Raw genomic sequence first — 21,774 nt, forward strand, 5'->3', positions numbered from 1 at the left:
GCACTTCCTCCACATCTTTTATGTGGACAGACAATATTCAAACAAAACTTTTATTATAAGATTTTTTAAATAACAATAAAAGTAGTGCATAAAATTTTATCACGAGTATTTGGTGTGGGGAAATTAATCTCGAAAATGAATTCATAGGAGCCTACAGTGCGGGCAGTTCTACAGTTCAAACCGTGATCATATATTTGGTGCATGTTGAGTGTTTATGTTCTTTAAAAGGAAAAAGAAAATTTTAATTGCTATTTCCAAAATTATAGATGGGCTTTACGGCTTTAACTCTCCGTATATACCGCACCGAATTCAGAATTTAGTCGAGCTTTCTATTTGACTACAGTAATGTACTAATCTCAAATGGATCGATGTGTCAAAGGTAGGTGGCCTACTGCTACCAACGGTTGTCCTGTATGAGGGTCGAATTAGATCGGTATCCAAAACACAGCAACGGCGCTATCGCTGAATTCGCTATTCGCTAACAAACGAACCGAAAAGTGGAAAAGGACGTTTCAAGAGGAGAAGTGAGATTAGATAAAGATGACCCACCAGGCAGCTGCTCTCCAGAGTTATAATAACGAACTTGTAAAGTGTGAGTATGCCCATGTGCACACATTCTCTATCTAAAGCCACATTTGAATAAATTGTAGCTTTTTGCGTTCGTGGCCGTGGTAAGCCGAGCCGAGAAGCTCGCTTCACCGTGTGTATCTCGTGGTCCCATGTATTGATAATTGTGCATGTGCTGTTTGGTTAACAGCAGGGCAGGGGTAGCACACCGGTGCCCTGGCCCTGTTGTGTTATTGTTGTGGTCTTGAACAGCCGCAATGCTGGCAGCAGCTGGCAGAACCACGCATCTTATTTATGTTACATCTTATTGTGCAGTCATAGTTACACCATATGATGACATAGATGGTATCCCGGGGTACCAAATAAAAATCAGCCATTTTGTTGAATTATTATTATTATTATTTTTTAAAGGTTGTAAAATTACCCTGGTCCTGGTGGCCTGGGCCAGCTTGGTTGCCAAAAAGTGGAAATTATTTTGGTGCTGGAGCTAACAGCACTAGCTCTAGCCACTGCATTGCACTGCACTGAAGCACACGATATTGCAAGCACAGCACAGCGTGCCATGCATGCATACATACAGGTAATTAGTATAACATGCAGTGGCATGGGAATGACTACATGTAAAGTTTATGTACACGCACACACAGTGCAGTGCATGCATTTCTCTGCGGCTGTCCTCGAGTGGACGTGAGGTGGCGCTACACAACGTGGTACCTCGGGTACTACGGTACCCCGGGGTAACGCATGATGCATCATATGATGATACAGTGCTACATTGAGAATGCATTTCATGTAAAATATAGCTCTAGAACTAGAGGGTTGAATAGAACTAGACTGTAGATAGGAGAGTTGTCTAATTTAAATTAAATTTACATTTTGATTTGGAACAGTAAAACCACCAGTTTTCGGACACTTAAGCTTTTCTGCAATAATCGTTCAACTCAAATAATACATACAAAATTATAATATCTAGAATCTATAACAATGTACGTTAAATAAATTTATATCAAATTACTTTTTATCAATATTGATTTTGTTAAACAGAGTGTTAAAATTTCACAAAATCCCCAAATATTATCACATTCGTAAAATTCCCCAGAGTTCAGCCCCTGTACATTTATTCACTGCTTGGGCACGTATGGAGATTTTGTTTTTCTTTTGTGTTTTTGAGGATACCATCACACTTTGAGCTTGCGATAATCTAAAGATCTCGCAACAGAACGGCGTAATTTTCCAATTTTTAGTGCTTTTTCGGCGACCCCAATTCTTAACATGGGACCTAATTTGCACGCGCTTTGGAAAAGTTGTGCCAATTCTGCATTTTTGATGGCGAAATATGGGATTTTAGATGGACTTTTGGAGATGACTCATAAAGGCACTTTCCTGTGGTGAGGGGGGGGGGGGGGGGGGTTACTCTAGTCTAATTAAATCCTACGTTTCCTTTGTTTGCTTCTGTAATCTGAAATTCAGGACTAGAAAATTACAGAGCATATGGAGTCCTGATTGTGTGAATGACAAAGTTAAAATGTGAAAATGCCCACCAAGTCTTGGGACAGATTAACAGTTAGAGTAAACAACTCTGTTTGCGGCAGGGTGCCTACTGTATTTCTGGCAGGGCACTTTCATTCATCAATAAAACAGCTATTAAATTTGCTTTGGAAAGAGTTCCATACCCCAGCTATGCTAACAGTCTACATTGTAGGAGTAGGCTTGGTCTGAAGTTCACATTAACCTAGGACACTGAGATCAATCAAACCCTAACCCTAACCCTAAATCTAAACTCTAACCCTAATGCTAAAGCCACCTAAATTTAATCATATCACTACTGAGGGGGGGGGGGGGGGGGGGGGGGGGTACATGTGGAACTCTTGCCTTTACTTTTCTCTCAGTCTTACGTGATACTAGTGCACTTTTCTTGAGGCGCTGCAGTTGGTTATTGCAGCTTGTGAAATCTGCCACTGATTTTTTTTTTTTTAAGTTTTTTTTTTTTTTTTATTGATGGGTCCAGTAGTACTACATAGTAGATTGTTTACTATCCAAGAAAAGTCAGAGACTTGGATATGGCAGCAGGTTTCCTGAGAAATCCCTCTGGGCATTATACACCAATCGTAGTTCCACACCAATTCATTCCCCTCTCATCATGCCTCAGGTATTGAGGAGCTGTGTGTGAAGCGGGATGACCTCCACAAGCAGATCAAACAAGAGGAGGAGGAGAAGAACAAGATCCAGAATGACGTCCGCATACTGACCGAGAAGCTGGCCAAGGTCAACGAGAGCCTTGCCAAGAAGATCGCCACGAGGAATGAGTATGACAAGACCATCAGTGAAACCGAGGCTGCCTACATGAAGGTTTGTAATAGCTGTCAAGGTTCTCTATTGTATGTTACTATGGCAACGGATTCATCCAGTCTTAGTTTACACTGTCGAGGCGGGGATGGCAGAGAATTGTATATGTCATATATCTATGAGCTGAACATTACCAATTTGTCACTCTTTTATCTTGAACTTTTTCTTCACTCTATTCATTTTCCTTATTTCAACCTCTTCTTCCTTTTTCTACACTGTACCTTTTCTTCTGCCCCCTTCACAATACAAGCCACTGTCTGTGTTTTGTTTTTGTATACCATGTCTGCTCTAACTTGTTTGATGATTATTACCAACTTAAAGGGTTTGCTGTTACATTTCAGTGTCTATCCTAGGGAGACCCCTTTGAAGCATTGCTTTTGCTTTTACTGATTTTGTGATAAATCTGATTACTGTAATTCATGTTATTTTTTTTTTTGATATCACAATAAATATTATTATCACAGGTGTTGTAGTCATCATTAAGATTGCCTCTATTATCAAAATTGTGTTCATCTGCAATATTGTTCAGGTTTCAGATTACCGAGAGAATTGTTATATCATTGAATTGTATGTTTCTTGTTAAACTCTGTGCTCGTGTTACTACAATGTATATCATGTATTGCCAACTCCGTATGCCACACAAAGGTACCCAAGTCACATCTTTTTGATCTGGAATAAATGCTGATATAGTCACAGATTAGTACAACTCTTTGCTCAATAGTGCTGATAGGTCATGAAGCAATGACTTCAACATCTGTGTGAAGTATTAAAAACAATGTAACATTAACAAGGAAAATGGTGGTATGGTTCAGTTACAATAATCTTGACACGTAGTGAAATAAGCTCAGAATTTAACAAGGAACATACATGTACATAGTGATATGGCAGTTCGCTATTGAATTGTGATTTTGATTTCCGTTACTGCTCATGTTATTATATTACCATTATCATTTTTTTGTGTGTGTGTCACTCCGAATATCATGTGAATATCATTATCTTTGTTGTAGTCATCATTATTATCAGGATCACTGGTTTTATAATATTCTGTAATATATTGTTCATGTTTCAGATCATCGAGAGCTCCCACTCCCTCCTCAACGTCCTTCAGAAAGAGGCGGCAGTCCTGAAGGATAAAGGAGTGCCCGGATTCACCAACGTGTCGTCCACAACATGATTGGATCCTTTGCATCAAGACCTCATCTATCTTTCTACTGTATATGTTTGTGTATATATGAATATAGGCTGTTCATACTTTGTTGTAGATAACTTAATAAAGTGTACATTTGATACAAAATTTATTGATTAATGTGTGGATATCTTCTGTCTAAGCAGCTTCATGTGTGCCTTGATTTCAGTGGTCCAATGTTTATGATAAAATGCATTGAAAAATTCATCATGAGCAGCAAGACATATTTTGTCATTAAAGCCCAGTGTTGAGATACTTTTTCTGAGTATGGAAGTTAGAATTATGGAAAGTGGGAATCCCCCCCCCCCCCCCCCAAAAAAAAAAAAAAAAAAAAAAATCCGTTAAAGAATTTATGTCCTGTAATAGTAAATTAGCCACCATTTTTTTTCACAAAATGATAAAACTCTTGAAAGATTATCAAACTTCAATGTAAACAAGGTTCCTCTAGTAATTTTGTAGGGTATGAGTATTTTTTTTTTTCAATTTCTAAATAAGTGATTGAATAATTTTGACAGCAGGTCACAAATATTATTCTAAAAGGATAATGTACCTCTTGAGTGGAAGTTACAGTATATGGTGTTAAGAGTATCAAAACATTGACGATAGATATCCAATCAATGATGCAGTATTATCAATATGATCAATCATCCATGATAATCAATGATTGAAAATGCTACATTAATGACACCAACCTGAAGAGTACCCCCAGAGCACTGTACAGTGATTGTCATGATTACCTGATTAATATTGCATGCATAATCCTCCACAATTGTTTTCTGTAGAAAACATTCTTGAGTGCAAATCTTCAAAGACGTACATACATGTACATACATGTAACCGCCATAATCTCATTCTTATTTTTTTTTCCGTTTGTTCATACAGCTACTGAAAATATCTAGGCAAGTGAACCTATGTTACAGTGTCAAGACAGCTGCAACTATTTTGCATTCCTATGTGACATTGTTTGTGATGATTTACTGGCCTTCAAATTGATAACTTGTAGTTCAGAATTGATTTCTCTCATTTGTTGCAAGCAGTTATGATTTAGGGCTTAAGTCACAAGAGTTCTGATTTGGTTTCCCAATCAAGTGATTAGAATAGGGCATTTGTGGGTTTGGTTTTTTTTTACCCCTCCTTATTCTTACTTTCCATTGTCCAAGGTCTTTATGCAACCACTGCTGTTTTCTAGCAGGTTTGTTTGGGTGATATACTGTAGATCGTTTGATTGTCCAGTAGTTGTGCATTAATCACAGGGAACCTTGTTATAAGGAGCTGCTTGGAACCATGGAAGTTTCCTCGCTACATCGTGTGTCTCATGTCAGGGATAAAAACAAAAGAATTTAAAAGGAATGGAACCTGCAGAACTACCTCGTTGTGTACACCATCAGGTATCTCAGTATATCTGACATCCTTATAACAAGATTTCACTGTATTATGGACCACAGTATGGCACTGATTTAGGAAAAGAGCTTTTCATTCTTGTGCAGTATGCATGTGCATTGCTGTCAGAGTTACCTTTCTCAACCATTTGCACCTTGAAAGCTTCTCTCTTTGCACGCCAAAGTACATGGTTTCTGTAAAAAATTTTTTGTCATCATATTCATAAATACAGCATTTGTACTTGATTTGTAAATGTGTTGAATTCAATCCAGCAAACACTGTGTGCACTTATATTGAAAATTGATATTTAAATCAAGTTTGTCATGTTATTGTTATTGTACAAAGATGCTCATATGAGAAGTATTGATCTCTGGTGAAATAAATCTATGAAATTTTGATGATATACCGTACGCTGTTTATCCATGTTGGCTGTATGCAACAAAACTATATGTATGATACCACATGAATGAAGACAAACATCTACTATGTACATTTTTGTAACTGTAGAAGTGGATATCTTTGTGTGAGTAATTTTTCACACGCCAGGTATAATGAATTTTGCATGTTAATATAATAATAATAACCAAAATATTAGATAGCGATTATAACACACACACAAATATTTGAATGCTTTATTTTCCCGCTAGTTTCTGGTTGCAAAAATGTGTTAAAATTTCCACTTTTACGGTATAATGAGAGTGTGTTTTATATATGGATATATACATGTATATATGTACCTACAATGTATATATGAAGAGTTTGTTTGCAAAAACCGATAAGTCCATATTTGCCAAATGGAGATATTTGCGATTAAAGGTCGAGAAAAATAAAGAGAATAATAAGAAAATTTTTGCTTCTTTTGACCATAGCTTCAAAAATATACCTTTATATGTAGTGACCAATATATCATTTAAAAGGTATTATTTTCTACTTTATGACAAAGACCGTACTTCAAAATCTTCAAAAATGGACTTATCGGTTTTTGCAAACAAACTCTTCATATAGAGAGAAGATGACGAAGTAGGGCAGTAATGCATTTCAGTCCAACAGTGCTAATTATTCAAACCAAAATTTCAATGTATACATGTACACGCGTCTTCTTCAGGGTCGACATGAATAATTGTTCATGTCGACCCTGAAGTAGACGCGTCCATGCGTCGAAAATTTGGCTTGAATAAATAGCACTGTTGGACTGAAATGCATAATACTACCCTACTTCGTCATCTTTTCTGTACTGGTACCAACACGTGGACTACAAATATCATTATATAGTGTATATATATATATAGACGATGAAGACAAACAAGTTGACGTAATGCATTAGATTCCAACTTCATTTATTTGTTAACCAAATTTTCGACCCTTGCACGGATCTTCCTCAGGGTAACAGTGATTGCTAGCTCAAACTCTAAGCTGACAACCAGGCGGATAATAATACCATTATATATATATATATATATATATATATATATATATATATATATATATATATTTATATAGCGAAGAATCAAGAAATAAACTAGTAATGCATTATTTCGCCAATAAGAATGAGTTTATTGAACAACTCAAATTTTCGGTGGCCTCCACCTTCTTCAGGAGTCTCGACGGGGAATGTCAATACCAAAACATAAATTGAACATGAAGAGCGCGCACTCATACACAGAATTGGTTGCTATGAGAGTGCGTACCCTTTACAATGATGTTGCCATGTAGACGCAATGTAGTCAAGGTACCCCACGCATAAGGAGGAGGACATTGACATGTTTATTACGTAACAATGGTATTAAATTACTTTGTATTATCACATGTTATGATATCGACATATGTACTCATCAACGTACCATAAGTTACAAAATTAGGTTAAAGAGCGCTCCAACAATTAAATTGTTTCATTACTTAAATGGAGTCTCGACATTCCCCGTCGAGACTCCTGAAGAAGGTGGAGGCCACCGAAAATTTGAGTTGTTCAATAAACTCATTCTTATTGGCGAAATAATGCATTACTAATTTATTTCTTGATTCTTCGCTATATTGGAGCCAATACGTGAATTCGCAATATATTTATATATATATATAATGGTAATATATCTATATTATTATGTATATAATAATATATATATATTATTATATATCTTGCACATATATGTGCAAGATTTGCTGTCAATATATATATATATGTATATATATATATATATATATATATATATATATATATATATATATATATATATATATAATATATATATATATTGTAAAATAAAGATGACATGAAAGTGAAATGAGAATACAAAACATTTCTGAAGCACCATCACAGAAGAAAATTGTGAACTATCACTCCACTTTAACATTGAAGGAAACAGGAAGAGACATACATGATGATACAATGTATCACAAAGACTACAGTTAAAGCTCTCGAGATATAGTATCTTTATTTCACTTTATTTTGTAGTTGTTTTACTTCTGCACACACGTAAGCATGCCTTTACATAAAGATGTACAATCATGAAATGAATAATATAATCTAATGAACACCGAGGTCAAGCGATGAACTGTAAGAGTTCAAGCATGTACACTTTCCTTCACTCTGACATGTATACTAATGCAGTCGACACGGTGGCCCACATGTTTCATCTCTATGGTAACATAGATCCTCAGTCCTGTCTTTAATAGTCGAGCTGACCTAGTCTTAACCAGTTCTTTATCATTTGCACAGTGGACATCTTTGAGGGATTAAAATCTCATAAATACATAATTTGGCTTTCAAAATTTAAAATGAAAGGAAAAAAATGTAGGAAAAAAAATTATCTACTCAACGAGAACAATGATGGTGGAAAGTGTGAATAAAAACAGAATACACGGTACTCTCAAGGTAATGGGAAACACTGAAAAGAAGATTGAGTGAGCATTAGGTAAAACAGAAGATAAATGCTAATAGGAAGACAGAAAAGAAAAAAACAAACCTTTGTATTAGGAGTCAAATCTTGTCTGATGGGTTTCCGAAACTTGACTAGAGTACATACTGTACAGTGCACTCCCGTTATAATGAACACGGTTATAATGAAATTCCGGTTACAACGAAGTAAAAATTCAGGCTGCAACATTATCCACACTATGTATTTTTACTGTTTATTTGTTCGGTTATAACGAACTTTCGATATAACGAAAGAAAAACTGCTGGTCCCGAGGACTTCATTATAACGGGAGTCCACTGTGTCTCAACTGTATCACGTCTTGTCAGCAATCCATAAACTAAGTGCTTACCAAAGATCTGGAAAACAGAGAAGTGGGGGAAAAAGAATAGGTGAAAGAAAGGATCCAAAGTCTTGGCCAACATCAATCCACACATAATCAGCACCATACGAGTGAAATTTCAGTATCCATCCCTTCCACTAACTTCCAAGCACATGGTACATTTCTGTACACAAACTCTACAGTCTCTGTCACTCTTGCTTTGTCTCCTTCACACAGTAATATTCACAAAAATCTAATAAGCACCAATTCAAAGATGATTGCAGATATAAAATCAAACACAATACACAAACTCAAATATCCTATGATACAAATAAAACATATAATCAACACCTTTTTTTTTTTTCTCATAAAGATGAAAATACATTATTTTCTAGCGTTATGCCTATCAAGTACAACTTCTCATAACCATAACTTGTAAACAGTCTGGAACTGTAGCACGTGCCTCTGAAATAGGAACTTCTGCATAAACATTTATCGGTGTAAGAATGAAGACTACTACAAAACTCTCACAGCAACCAGTGCACATTTGCTATCATAAGACCATAATGCGGTTAATGCCACTGTAAAATCCCTAGTATAAAGGCAGAGGGATAAATCTGAACATGGAGCTGGCCCGTTAACCCTTTAAGTGCCAGGGACTTTGGATAGTGTGTACAACTACATGTATGTGGGGTTTTGGTACCTTTTGGCACTCAAAGCAAGGGTTATGAGCATCTTGACCAAGACTCCAAATCATGGATCTTAAAAGCCATATTTTGCAATACATATATGCGTTTTTTTTTTCTTTTTACACATAGAAGTTGCCTCACTTTGATACTAGTACATCATCCATACTGAAATATTGATTATCCTTTTGTTATTAAAGTGCAGTGCATGAGAACAGTTTACAAGACTTCATGGTGCTTTGTGTAGTGACTAAATATATTTCATTCCTTTCCGCAGCAAGTCTGACAACATGACATTGTGGAGACAAATGGACACATTTGTGATAAAAGCTGTGTGGAAGTGGATAAAAACAAAACAAAACATAATGCCCTGAACTTAACCCTAATCAGGCTGGGGGGGGGGGGGGGCGGAATCCGCCCCCCTTGACGTTTCGCGCAATATCTTCGCAACGCGATAAGCTCCCGCCGCGATGTTTTATGACTTTTTTCTTTCAAGTCTCGCGCAACTTTTGAGACCCAAATTGTTGCGCCCGCGCGTACCGTTTTGACGCGACGCCCGTTCGAAAAAAATTTGTCGACCCCAAAATTGCTCCAAAACGTGATTTTGTGTACAAATCCAATGCAAATTGTGTTTTTTCAATTAATTCACATAAAAATTCAGGTCAAAAAACAAAGAAATACATAAGAAATTCAAAAAACAATAAAATACATAAGAAATTAATTTCGATACAGATTTTTTTTTATCCTATGTCTCAGAAGAATGATACAAGAAACATTTTTAAAAAGAAATTAGCTTAATTGCAGCATTAATAAGTGATTTAGAGCCCAAAACTGATTTTATGCATAAATTACAATAATTTATTAATATAAAATATAAGAAAAATTTTTCGGAGAAAGCAACCATACATTTTGATAGAATACGTCGCGGGCGTCGCGTGTGCCGATTTTTGGCGCAATCGCGTGTTCCATAGGCGAGATCTGAAGGGGGGGCGGAATCTGCCCCCCCCCCCCCCCCCCCCCCCCCCCCCCCCAGATATAGCATAGCCAAAAAAGCCCAGCCTGATTACGGTTAAAGTCCAATTCTGAGTCATAATTACCCCTTGAAGAATCATAATGCCAATCACTTGGCACACACAGACAAACCTTGACAGTAATGTGCTTTTTTTTTTCTTATCTTTTTTTTTGAGATAGAACCCCTCATAAGAAATTCTTCCATAAGTATCCACAATTTTTTTTGTTGTCTGAAATTGGGTGGTTTATCTTTGCAACAACCCTGTGCCAAAACATGACGAGAAAAATCCAAACATTACCTTCCTCCAAAGATCCAGGGTGTCTTTTTTTTTTCTGTCCAAGGAAAAGGGCCTTTAAAAATTTTCAGGGAATGATGTACTGTTATCACTACCACCACCACCTCCCCCCCCCCCCCTCAGCCCCAGAGATGAACTTGGGTGTGGGGTGGTACTGTAGCTCAATTCTTGCTGTTGTTGTTGTTGTTGCTGCATCAATGAGAGATATGTTTTTATGGCATAATAGTGATGCACCCGTAATCAGACCAGTAATGGTCAACAAATAAGAATGCCCTCCTGAAATTTGTTTTCGTCTTTTGCTTGTATTCAGTGAAGAGTTCCAATAACTATAATAGATTAAAACATGGCCTGATGGGCAGATTCTAGTGATGAACTACTGGTAAAATGAGCAGAGTGCAGTAGAAAGGGATTTTCTTTCATAATGCCTATTTCACCATTGTTAAAAAAAAAAAAAATAAATAAATAAAAAATGAGAAAAATAAGACAAGTCTGAGTAAAAGTTATTGTAGGTCAGGTGTACTTGCTCATCATGGTCTGTTCTTGCTAAATATTTGCAGTGACAACTTGGAATCAAGGTTTGTCTTATAGAGTCTAGATACACACCAATCACTGAGCAAAGTCCTTAATTAAATACATTTATTGTACAATCACCACCATCTCAACTAACTTGTTACCAGTAATCGTACCTTGATTATGTGCTCAATATCTATTTACACACTATGCGATTGATTCATAAATATTGAAATAACAGCTGTCAAGTCTACACATTCGTGTCAATAATCTATTTTCTACTCGATTTTCAAGGATTTAGTCATTTCTTTTCGTTTTCTTTCTTTTTTTCTACAAAAAATGTCAAGAATTATGTACACCAACTTACATTTCATACAAATCAGTTTTGATTTTATCACTGTATTGAAAATATGTAATTTATTCATGCCTTATGGAATGCAACATTTTCTTGGGAAAAAAGGTGACACATTGGAAACTCCACTTGCACAAAATATCAGGATTATTGCAAAGCTTGTTATTAGTGGGTTTTTTTCAACAAGTTTCCATGGCAACAGCAAGAAGATGACAATTGGTAATCACATCGAATTTCTCTTTGCATACATATATGCAACGGCAAATGTTATACGAAGATATACACAGATATTCACACCGGCGCCACAGAGACATCCATCCACACTGAAATATTGTCCGCTACAAAACAGCAACACTTTATCAAATACAATGGGACTAACATACTGATATTTTCTAAGCATGCCTGCTTGTTAGAGCATTCTGTGGCCTCTCCTCTTTTATCACAATCTGGAAGAAAGATCTAAGGTCAGATACACTGCAAAGTTATTGTAGACATACGGCCAAGTCTTTAGAGTAAAACCATTGCTAAAGGGGATAAAAGTTTCTCTCTGTTTCACTGCAGTGTGAAGGGAGATAAATATCATTAGTGCATGTTCAACAGAAATCACTCTCAAAACCAAAACAAATGTGACTGCAATATTACCCATATTACTCAAAAGTACCTTGTGCTCTTGCATAAACCATAGTCCCACATATCCAACTCCCTGTTATCAGTCTGAAACAGATTGTGATCTTCCAAAAATTCAAACTTCTGTATGGTTGATACACAAAGTTGTATGCCATAAAGGCGTGCTACTCAGCACCTCGTGAGAATTTCCGGGAATGCAAATTGGACTGTTTCTTCCAAAACAATTTTCTTTGTAGCAAAACTATACCAGTGTTTTAAAAAGATGAAAGAAGAGTTCTTTTTTAATCACCATTTCTGTTCATATGTCTTGTTTTGCTATATGGAGGTTTGGGTCTGTTTTGTGACTGATACAGGAACCAACAGCAAAGGCATGCACAGACATCAGCCAAAGGAGAACAAAGAAGGGTATTAAACTATAAAAACTGAATAATCACTGCTCATCGCACTGAAGGAGTATTAAAACCTATTGCTGCATGCCATTGGCCTTCTATCACATGCAGACAGGCATACATTATGATACGATACAAGAGCTAACTGCAATGTGGATAAATTTGAGTTGCTTAGGGGTTATTTGTAGTTTGGGTGTATGAAACACGTACATGTAAACTTGATCTTCTCTGGCTAACAATCCCAGACATCTTCGGTTCTCTCTTGTTCTATTCAAGACACACACACATACACTCACCCACACACTCACACACATTCCACGCTAATTGCATTCTGATTTTACAAGGTACCAGAACAATGTCAGTAAGACAGAGAAGTTTTGTTTTTTATACTGAAGAGGACAAGCATTTGACGCTGTCTACACAGAATCATTAATATCACATTACAGAAATGGAAACTTTGGCTGGTTTTAAAACAGCTCATTCAAACAAATGTCACAACAAGATACGACGCTACCCTCATGGCAAGAAAACTTACTTGACAGCGAATTCAAAGTGGCTGTTCTGAACAGCAATGAATGTACAGAAAAATAAATAGATCATTCTCTGTCCGGTGAATTGAAGGTATTTACAATTTATATTGGTAAAACATGCGAAACACATTGAAATAAATTGATCTTTACAAACTATACTGTTTTACTACTTGAGCAAGGTGCAAAATTGCACCCCATGAGTGGTGCAGCTGGAATTATCCTAACTTAGAGTCCATATCTTAAAACTGGCTAAGCTATTTCTGTCGGATATCATGCTCTACTCCAACTTCTGACCAATTACCATAATAACCTTGGACCTGCAAAGAATATATTCACAACAAGAAACTTGTATCTTCCGCGAACACGACATATTTACAAGTATAGATATGCAGTTTAAGTGTTCTTGGCTCTTTGTCGGTTACCCTTAGCAACAGGTTTAATATCCTTACAGTGCATCAGAAATGGAACATCGCGGAGAGAGTTTGTACTTACATTTCACGAAGTACTGCTGAAAGTTTACAAAAATATCACATCATTTGTCTCAATACACAACATTTTTACAATACACAAGGAGCAGCAAAATGCAGATGCGAGATTTAAATTCACATATTTGGCTCTTCTTTTCAATGACCGCAAAAGCACGGAGCAATTAATTGATAGCGTGACTGCCAATATGGCTTGTACTTTATGTCTTGCTTCCACGCATCCTATCATTTCATCGACAATCATCTTAAAAGTAAAGAATAAGAGAAGAGGAATATGTATACCAAAATTGGGAAAATTACCCAAGCTGATAATAATGTCCTTACAAGATAAGGGGCACTGCAAACGCTTTTCATAAATACTGACAACTCCGGAGTCATGTCATTCCTTTTAATAATTAGGAATATTTGAATTCTTTATATTTGAAATCTTTGAAAGTTAGGTAATATTTGAAATTTGTAAAAAAAAAAATTGAAATATGTTTGAACATCATGCGTGGTTAAGATGCTTGTTCAAAGTTTACACAACTGCACAAGTAAAAAAAAAAAATCAGCCTATTTTTACCTCTTAAAAAGCAAATTTCCAATGTACTTTGCATAAGTTTAAAACAACGAGATTATTGTCAACTTCATTATTTGTTTTGTTTTTTTATAGTTTTTCTTCTTTTAATATGTGCCAACTCCTCTGCAAATGTTGTTGCTGTTTTCATTACTCTTTTGATCTTGAAGAGAAAGGAATGACTTGGGCTTCCTTTCACAGCCTTAGATAATCATTATACATGAAGAGTTTTATCGCAAAATGGATCAAGCACCATTTTAAAACATTCGAAATTTATTCCATCATCTGACAGAGCCAAATAAAACCTTTCCAAACATATCGCACTTGTTGCATAACAAGGAATACCCTTTAAGTTATGATAAAAAATTGCTCACGCTTCCTTTTTGTTTTCTCTGTTTTTTAGCGCAGGTTTAATCACAAAATATCTCAAACTGACTACACCAGAGTTAAGTCATTTGTGATAAATCTCTTCATATACTTTCTGTGTCAGCCCATTGCAAGTTTCTAAACTGATCATAGCATGTTTTAGTAACTATGTACCCTTCTCATATTAACATACAGAGTGTATTTGCACTGATAGTAACCATACATTTCTCCTCAATGTTTTGTAACACATTTCCCCATGAACAGTAAGAAGTTGTTTTCAATCAATTTCATTCGTAGAATGTAATCAGTCGTAATTTATCACTTATAATCGTCGCATAAATTATTATGTCATTATCTATCCACACAGCTGGCATTTGACCTTGTCCACATGTCCTGAGCTGTTTATAGTACCTTTGGTGATAGGCCACACCTACTTTTTGCCGCTCCCACCTCTATGAATGTGGCCACGCCTCTTCACACATGATGCCCAGGTAGTCACGCCCCTTCTGTGATGTCCTCTATGGGAACTTGCATCCACACATTCTACAAGAACAAACAACATATGCATACCAATTAGTAGCATGTAAAGACAGACTCTCAAATGAATGGTACATGTAAAACAATTGTACAAGACTGGTCATGTCTCATTTTGTACTTGTCATTCACAGCAAATTTGACACAACTAGGACATGATAATGAATACCTTTACATAGCAGAAAATCATTTGTATTGATCAGAGGTTCTCTGTGAATACAACTACAGGCGACTCATGTTATAACAAATTTCCTGGGGCCAGCAGTTTTCTTTTGTTATATCAAAATTTGGTTATAGCTGAACAATGAAGTATATAAAGATATATGTAGACAATAATTTGGGGACCTGGATATTTTACTTCATAGTAACAAGAATTTCATTGTAGTTACAATGAAGTGCACTGAACATAAAAGTAATCACTAGGTTGTTATCTAATCAACACAATATCTATAGATGCCACTTCACTATCAGTCAAAAACTGAGGAATAAAGAGATTGATTTCACACTTTGGCTGATTAGCTCCCACCTTAACTGATTTTGATATGACTTGATTACTGTAGATTCAATTAGATTTGACTCAACTCCTGGTGTGATTATTACTTGTTCCAAAAATGAATGAAGATTAAAATCACATGTGTTCTCAAATCACTACTACCAAGGATGCTAAATGAAGCCACGCCAGCTATGTACGGCCAATGAGTATCCCTCAACAATGAATCACAAACCCATCAACTAACGATGAGTCGCAATTATTGAAGAAACGGTGGCAGATGCTAGAGGAGGAGAAACAGAAAGGGTAATGAATCCCATCGAAGGCCACTGTTTTTCCCAACAGATCATCAGACAAGAAAGTAGAAAACAGTCCAGGCAAATGACATTACCTCTCTGGTGTGGCATGTCCATCTCAATATTGACTCGTCGTCGCCATAGTAACCGGCACAGCTGACAACAGATGGTTGCTTGTCCTCCAGACTGTGGGGGGAAAGCAGAACACATATCATGACAAATGCTAAAATTAGAACCAACTGGCAATCAGTGGGCCAGACATGAATGTCATTCCGAAGTCTGTGAGATGAAAAACTTCCTCACTTACTGGAGCATCGAGTTACAAGAATGTATGTAATGTAAAGACCAATTCACACATACGAAAAAAGAGAAGAATTGTTTTAAGGGAGGATTTGCATGAGGGTCAATTTTGAAACATGCGCTGCAATGACAAAATCACCAGAAAGCATTAATTTCATGGAAACATGAAGAACTTCATAAATGATCACATTCTCAGTTTACATCTACCTTACTTCTTGCTATGTTAATTTTTTATTTTCACTGATTTTTATTCATTCATGTACTAACATCAGCGAGGGATGTTTTTCAGTTAGTCTGTGCAAATGTTCATGAATTACAAGTTGCTTTGCATTATAGAAACTGTGAGACATTAAACAGACCTTGTTAAGACCAGGATGCGAACTTGATGCTCCGATATCTTCCTCTTGGCCTCACACCTCAGCTCACACTGCTGGTAGACATCGATCTCTGAGGGGTCAAAGGTTATGCTGTTAGAAGACAGCATCGAGAGCCTGGATGAGCCACAATTCTCATCGGGTACCATCAGCATGTCATGAGCGGCCTGCCCCGCCCCATTTGGTACCTCGGGCGTGTCCGGTAGTGGGGCGTCGACCTTGGTGTCCACGCCATAGCGGGAGCCCCGTCTGGTCTCCTCCCGCAGCTCCCGGCTGTAGCGATACTTTCGCTGCTTCTTGGTGGATGTCCGGTGGGTCAGCTTACCTAGCATGGATTGCACCCTGTCCTTGGACTTGTTGTGGTGTGTGCCCGTCCTGCTTGGTGGAGATGTTGAATCTTCTCCGGACTTTTCGCTGGACGACGACTTGTGCCGCGGGTTGAGAAGCTTCTTCAGGTTGCGGGGGCTGTCCAGGCGCTTCCGCGTGTTCTTCGCACGGCGGCTCTTCATGGCAAAGTCCCGTGCCGCGTGCTTCCCGTCGCCGCTCTTGACGTCCGCGTCAAAGATAGCTGGCTCCACTTCGAGCGCGCCTTCGTCGTCCTTGCCGACAACGACAAACTCCTCCAGGGTCTTCGACTTCCTCATCTTGGATTCGGCCGTCTCGATGACGGGCAGCGTCAGCTCTGCTCGGCGGCTGTTGATGTTGTTCCCTTCCTCTCCCTCGACAGCATTCTTTGGTCCTTGCTCCTGTACTCCATTATTTTTCCTCTCCCCTTCCTCCTCATCATCAGACTTGAGCGCCTCTTTGCTCCCGCCCATCCCGCTGTCCACAATGTTCTCCTGAGAACTCCTCTCGGCTTCCGACATCTTCTCGTCTTCCGAACCAGTGCCGTCTTCATCGCTCTGGTAGACGACTCCTTCATCCTCATCTACATTTGACCTGACATCAAGCTCTTCTACAGACCTGCTGAAAAGAATATAACAATCAAAGTGCTCTTTATGTCAAATCAAGGCTTTGCATATTTCCATGTCAATGCTAGTCCATCCTGACATCATATCACAATTAACAAGCAACAGTCAGCTACTGGTATTAACCATGCACATGGGGCCATGTGAGAAAAAGAAAAGGAGACTAAATATCCATTTCATATTTAGCACAAATTTCACCACGGAGATCTTGTAGTATGAAAGGTCATGTTGTTAAAATCCTGTGTGAAATCCTGGGTGACTTTTCAGAAATTTAACCCCCAAAACAGTCCCTGTTGAACTCCCGAGTGCCCCTGGGAACTCCCGGATGATGCTGCAGTATGAAAGGCATCTCGAGTAAACTCCTAGGTGAAGAGTGAAGGTCAACACGCCAACAACATCTTTCGAGCCACTTCATGCATTCACCATAACATGTACTTCCACTGCAGAAAAGGGGACGAGAGCTCATTCAACCAAGAGCTCATTCACAAATTTTTCACAGCTGTTCCATGTTTGATTCCCCATCAAATCTCCCAGCTGATCCCTGCATGACTAGTGTGAAAGGGGTATTAGTAAACTCTTCGTCACATATAGAAGACACAGGTTACTCTTCTTGTTCTCACCTGCTGATTGGTTTTGCGGCTGGATAGTCCACCTCCACCACATCATAAATGGCCAGATGACCGTCAGCTGTGCCCACCCAAAGTGTGTTGTTGTAGGGCAGAACAGCAGTAATCCTAGACATGAGTGGCTGGTCATTCTTAACCTGAGAGGCAGAACAAAGACATTTCCTTTAAGTGTATCCTGAGACAGCTCATCAACTTCGAGGTGAAATTTCCCTAATCTTCAGGTATTTGATGGTACAGCAAATGTGATGCAGACAAGATACTACAAACATGTATCACTTTTTTTTCTCCAAAAAAAAAAAAAGCGTTAGCCGAATTCACAAGACACTGGTCCCCCCAAAATAAAAGAACTATCGAGCAGTAGGCCCCACACTGTTTTGAGCATTGACCTCACAAAAAACCCTCTCTGCATGACTCCTACTGATACATATAATGCTTAGTGTTTGCATAAATTTTCTCTTTTTTCACCCCACAATCAGTGAAGTATGTTATGGAATAAATCGTGGTTGCCTAGTTGGGCAAGGGAGCAAAATTTTGCTGGCCAATGCAGGCTAGTCCATCACCCATCAGCTTCCTGCTGGATATACTGTAGATTTCAGTCACAATATGGATTGACTAAAGGACAAACTCTGACTGAGATGCAAAAGCTTTTCCATCCAGTACTCACTGCTCTACATTACCATATGCAGATTGACTAGCAGACCATGGCAACTATGGAAAGATACAACAATTGCTCCAGTATGACAAAGGACAGAAACAGAGAACAAAGTGTGACTACGCAAGTATTATCACCCGTTGAAGACTAGTCCTGAGTATACTTAGGCAGGTGTTTACGGATAATGTGTGATATAGTAATGTCCGCCCATCCTCAATGGGTTAACATTCCTTTCCATTGCATTCAGCACATTGGTCTCACCTTGTAGATGGGCATCTGGTCAGATGAAGTGTTGTAGACGAGGAGACAGGAGAGGGAGTGGACGTCCCAGAGGGTGATGTAGGGTGACCCCCTCATGGTGATCCACGCCCCCCTCTGGCTGATGGTCAAGCTCTGAATGTGGACATTGGTCTTCTTGGACACCTCAAAGCCATCAACAACGTTAAGGGAGCTGCATGGGAGAGAGAGAAGCATGGGGGTTGTTTCATAATTTGCAGACACCAGCGTTTATACCCCTGCAAGACGGCCTTTATTTCATTTAATCTCTCATACTTATTCTCAAGACTGAAGTTGAATAGGCCAGCATAACATTGCAAGAATCACTTAAAAATAAATCTGTACATTTCATGATAAAATGAATGTTGTTTCTTCACAATTCAATAGCTTAAAAATTGGATACAAATTCTATATACTGTTCACAATCTCCTACTCCCATGAAATTCTTTAAGAAATGATTTCTATTACAAATCTTTAGAGTTTAAAGAGTCTCCGATGAATTCTAGATGCAACAAATCTCCATCAAACTTACTCCGAGCTTTGTGCTGGCATGATCATGGAAAACTGGATATGTATTTATTTGCACAAAAGGTATTTTTCAACTCTTGAAAATAAAAGAGACTAAAGAAGATGTGACATTCAACACTGTACAGGGAATGGAACTCCAGGATTGATGGTGCTCAAGATACATTCTCAAGTGAAACCTTACTCTACTGAAGGTAAACGCCAAAGTTACAATGTACATTTTCATGCTTCAAGTGGTTACATTCCCTAAACCTTTCAACACAAACCCATACAATATGGTGACCACAATGACTCTGTTCTAAGAAAGGGGAAATCCCCATGTAAGTTTCCACACCACAAAATGGGGGAAATCCCCCCCCCCCTTATCTCATGTCACCCACCTGTTCAGTATGTTGACCGAGTTGCCCGAGGCACACCAGATCTGATTAAGGTCTGGCACAAGCTGGACACACCTGACAGGTGAAGCTCCTATGGCGTGGTAGAAGACTTCCGATGGCTGGGAGTTGCTGATACCCTGGATGGAGGGGGACAAGGAATTTGGGAATATCACTACTGTCAGGAGACGGCACTCTGTAATTTCTCGCTGTTTTGGCTAGGAGCTATTAAAGCACTTAACTCAGCATTTTATTCAAGATAGCTTGATCTTATTTGGATAAAACACAGAATCTCTGATGTCTATTAACTGCTGTGATCACGATTAAAAAGATCTCAGAACATATTCCTTTCATAGAGTATTTGGCTCTTGTGTATGGCAGCAATTTAATTTCAGAGAAAATGTGTATGTGAGCTTCAAGAATGATCAATACTGGAATGAGTGAATGCCAAATATTAAAATAAAATTGTGTACCATGGAGAGTATCATTAAAATTGAAAAAACGTGAAAGAGAGTAACTTCTTCTGAGTGAAACTTGAGTATTAGTTTTAGCTCTATTATTGTTTTGCCTGCAGGTAATCACATAACATTTTCGTCCATTTTTTGTGCTTTGAGTGCCGATGGGCCCAGAAACACCTAATAGCGCTGTACAGAGTGTGCAAAGTCCCTTTTACAGAAAGGGTTAATACCTCCATGACCGCTAGCGTGCCGTCTGCTAGTCCCACATACACATTTCTGGTGCTGTCTTGGTGGACCACACACAGCGGGGTGTCTCGCAGTCTCTCACACCAGAGCTCTTGCCTGAAATTACCAAGGAGACATACAGTAACATTAGATGTCAAACACACAGACATTACTCATGCTTCTATGTGGAAAATGAATAACATTCCTTGTATGGAAAGATTCAAGTTACAATGTACCTAATCTGGTACCAGAAAGAGAATCAAATTTGCAAAATGGCCAGCTATTGAAATTCAGTGTAATGTCATAATAAACTTCGGTTAAATGATCTAAGAGCAAATCTGCCAACCACTGACAGTCAGACATCCACATGACGTGATGCACATAAAAAACAACAACCCATATTTGATTTTTACAAAATATGAAAATGTTGAATACAAAGAGTACTACATTAAATTTCCACATAAAAAGCATATTTTTTTCTTTTGGATGAGGACAAAACATACTAAGGTCGAAACAGACTAGTTGGCAGCTGTGTCAAAAAAAGAAATGACACCTTAATAAAGCACAAAAAAATGTGGCAATCAACAGGTTAATAAAAGAGTATTTCATCTCTGTTGGACAAAGATTTACATACATGTAGATTCAAAATTCTGCCACTGTCACCATTTAGTTGGGCGACGAAAGAAAGATTACTTCACATCCGAATGCATTCACAATTCCAAACCCCAAACTTGGGACTGTCTTTTGAGATGAGACTTACTGAGTTTGCACATTGAAGAGGTAGAGAAACCAAGAGAGAGTTCCGAGTAGCACACAGTCTGGGCCAGCCATGGTCAGGCAGATCACACGGCTGTCCAACTATAAACAAAACAACAATGTATGCGGCGAATAGATCAATGACGAATATGGTAGACAAATTGTGTGTTGTTACAAACAGCATCACATAATTCAATCACAGCATCAATGACATTAACAATGGCTTTTGGTGTTAAACTGGAAACACAAACTTGTCGGACATACACTGGCCTAGAATCATTCAATTCTTATCTACTGAACAGTCATACAAGGCATGTGCCATTTCTGATTTCTTTTTGAACAAAAACAATGCAAAGCTGACCAAACAAATAGTGGCCTATTAATCAAAGAGTACACTAGCAT

General features: G+C 38.0%; 2 protein-coding genes across 2 annotated transcripts in view; one reads left to right on the forward strand and one right to left on the reverse strand.

The window, feature by feature from the left end:
• Nucleotides 1–452: 452 nt before the first annotated feature.
• Nucleotides 453–5,882, forward strand: LOC140240466 (microtubule nucleation factor SSNA1-like). Its single transcript, XM_072320236.1, has 3 exons — nt 453–592; nt 2,717–2,916; nt 3,983–5,882. The coding sequence occupies exons 1-3, from the start codon at nt 541–543 to the stop codon at nt 4,085–4,087; spliced, it is 357 nt and encodes a 118-aa protein (XP_072176337.1). The 5' UTR covers nt 453–540; the 3' UTR covers nt 4,088–5,882.
• Nucleotides 5,883–14,532: 8,650 nt separating this feature from the next.
• LOC140241151 (uncharacterized) overlaps nt 14,533–21,774 on the reverse strand; it is a 122,355-nt gene continuing 115,113 nt past the window's right edge. The window contains exons 21-28 of the mRNA XM_072320911.1: nt 21,377–21,474; nt 20,622–20,733; nt 19,940–20,073; nt 19,020–19,209; nt 18,101–18,243; nt 16,498–17,475; nt 15,934–16,024; nt 14,533–15,061 (exon numbers count right to left, since the gene is read on the reverse strand). Of these exons, the coding sequence (XP_072177012.1) occupies nt 15,014–15,061; nt 15,934–16,024; nt 16,498–17,475; nt 18,101–18,243; nt 19,020–19,209; nt 19,940–20,073; nt 20,622–20,733; nt 21,377–21,474 (1,794 nt within the window). The 3' untranslated portion in view covers nt 14,533–15,013. The remainder of the gene's footprint in view (nt 15,062–15,933; nt 16,025–16,497; nt 17,476–18,100; nt 18,244–19,019; nt 19,210–19,939; nt 20,074–20,621; nt 20,734–21,376; nt 21,475–21,774) is intronic.

This window comes from Diadema setosum, chromosome 17 (assembly GCF_964275005.1).
Source record: "Diadema setosum chromosome 17, eeDiaSeto1, whole genome shotgun sequence".
In the NCBI taxonomy this organism is placed as follows: domain Eukaryota; kingdom Metazoa; phylum Echinodermata; class Echinoidea; order Diadematoida; family Diadematidae; genus Diadema; species Diadema setosum.

Coding starts and splice junctions, on each gene's coding strand:
- LOC140240466 (XM_072320236.1), top strand. CDS start 541: ATGACCCACCAGGCAGCTGCTCTCCAGAGTTATAATAACGAACTTGTA. Junction 593..2,716: donor TAATAACGAACTTGTAAAGT/GTGAGTATGCCC, acceptor ATCATGCCTCAG/GTATTGAGGAGCTGTGTGTG. Junction 2,917..3,982: donor CCGAGGCTGCCTACATGAAG/GTTTGTAATAGC, acceptor TTCATGTTTCAG/ATCATCGAGAGCTCCCACTC.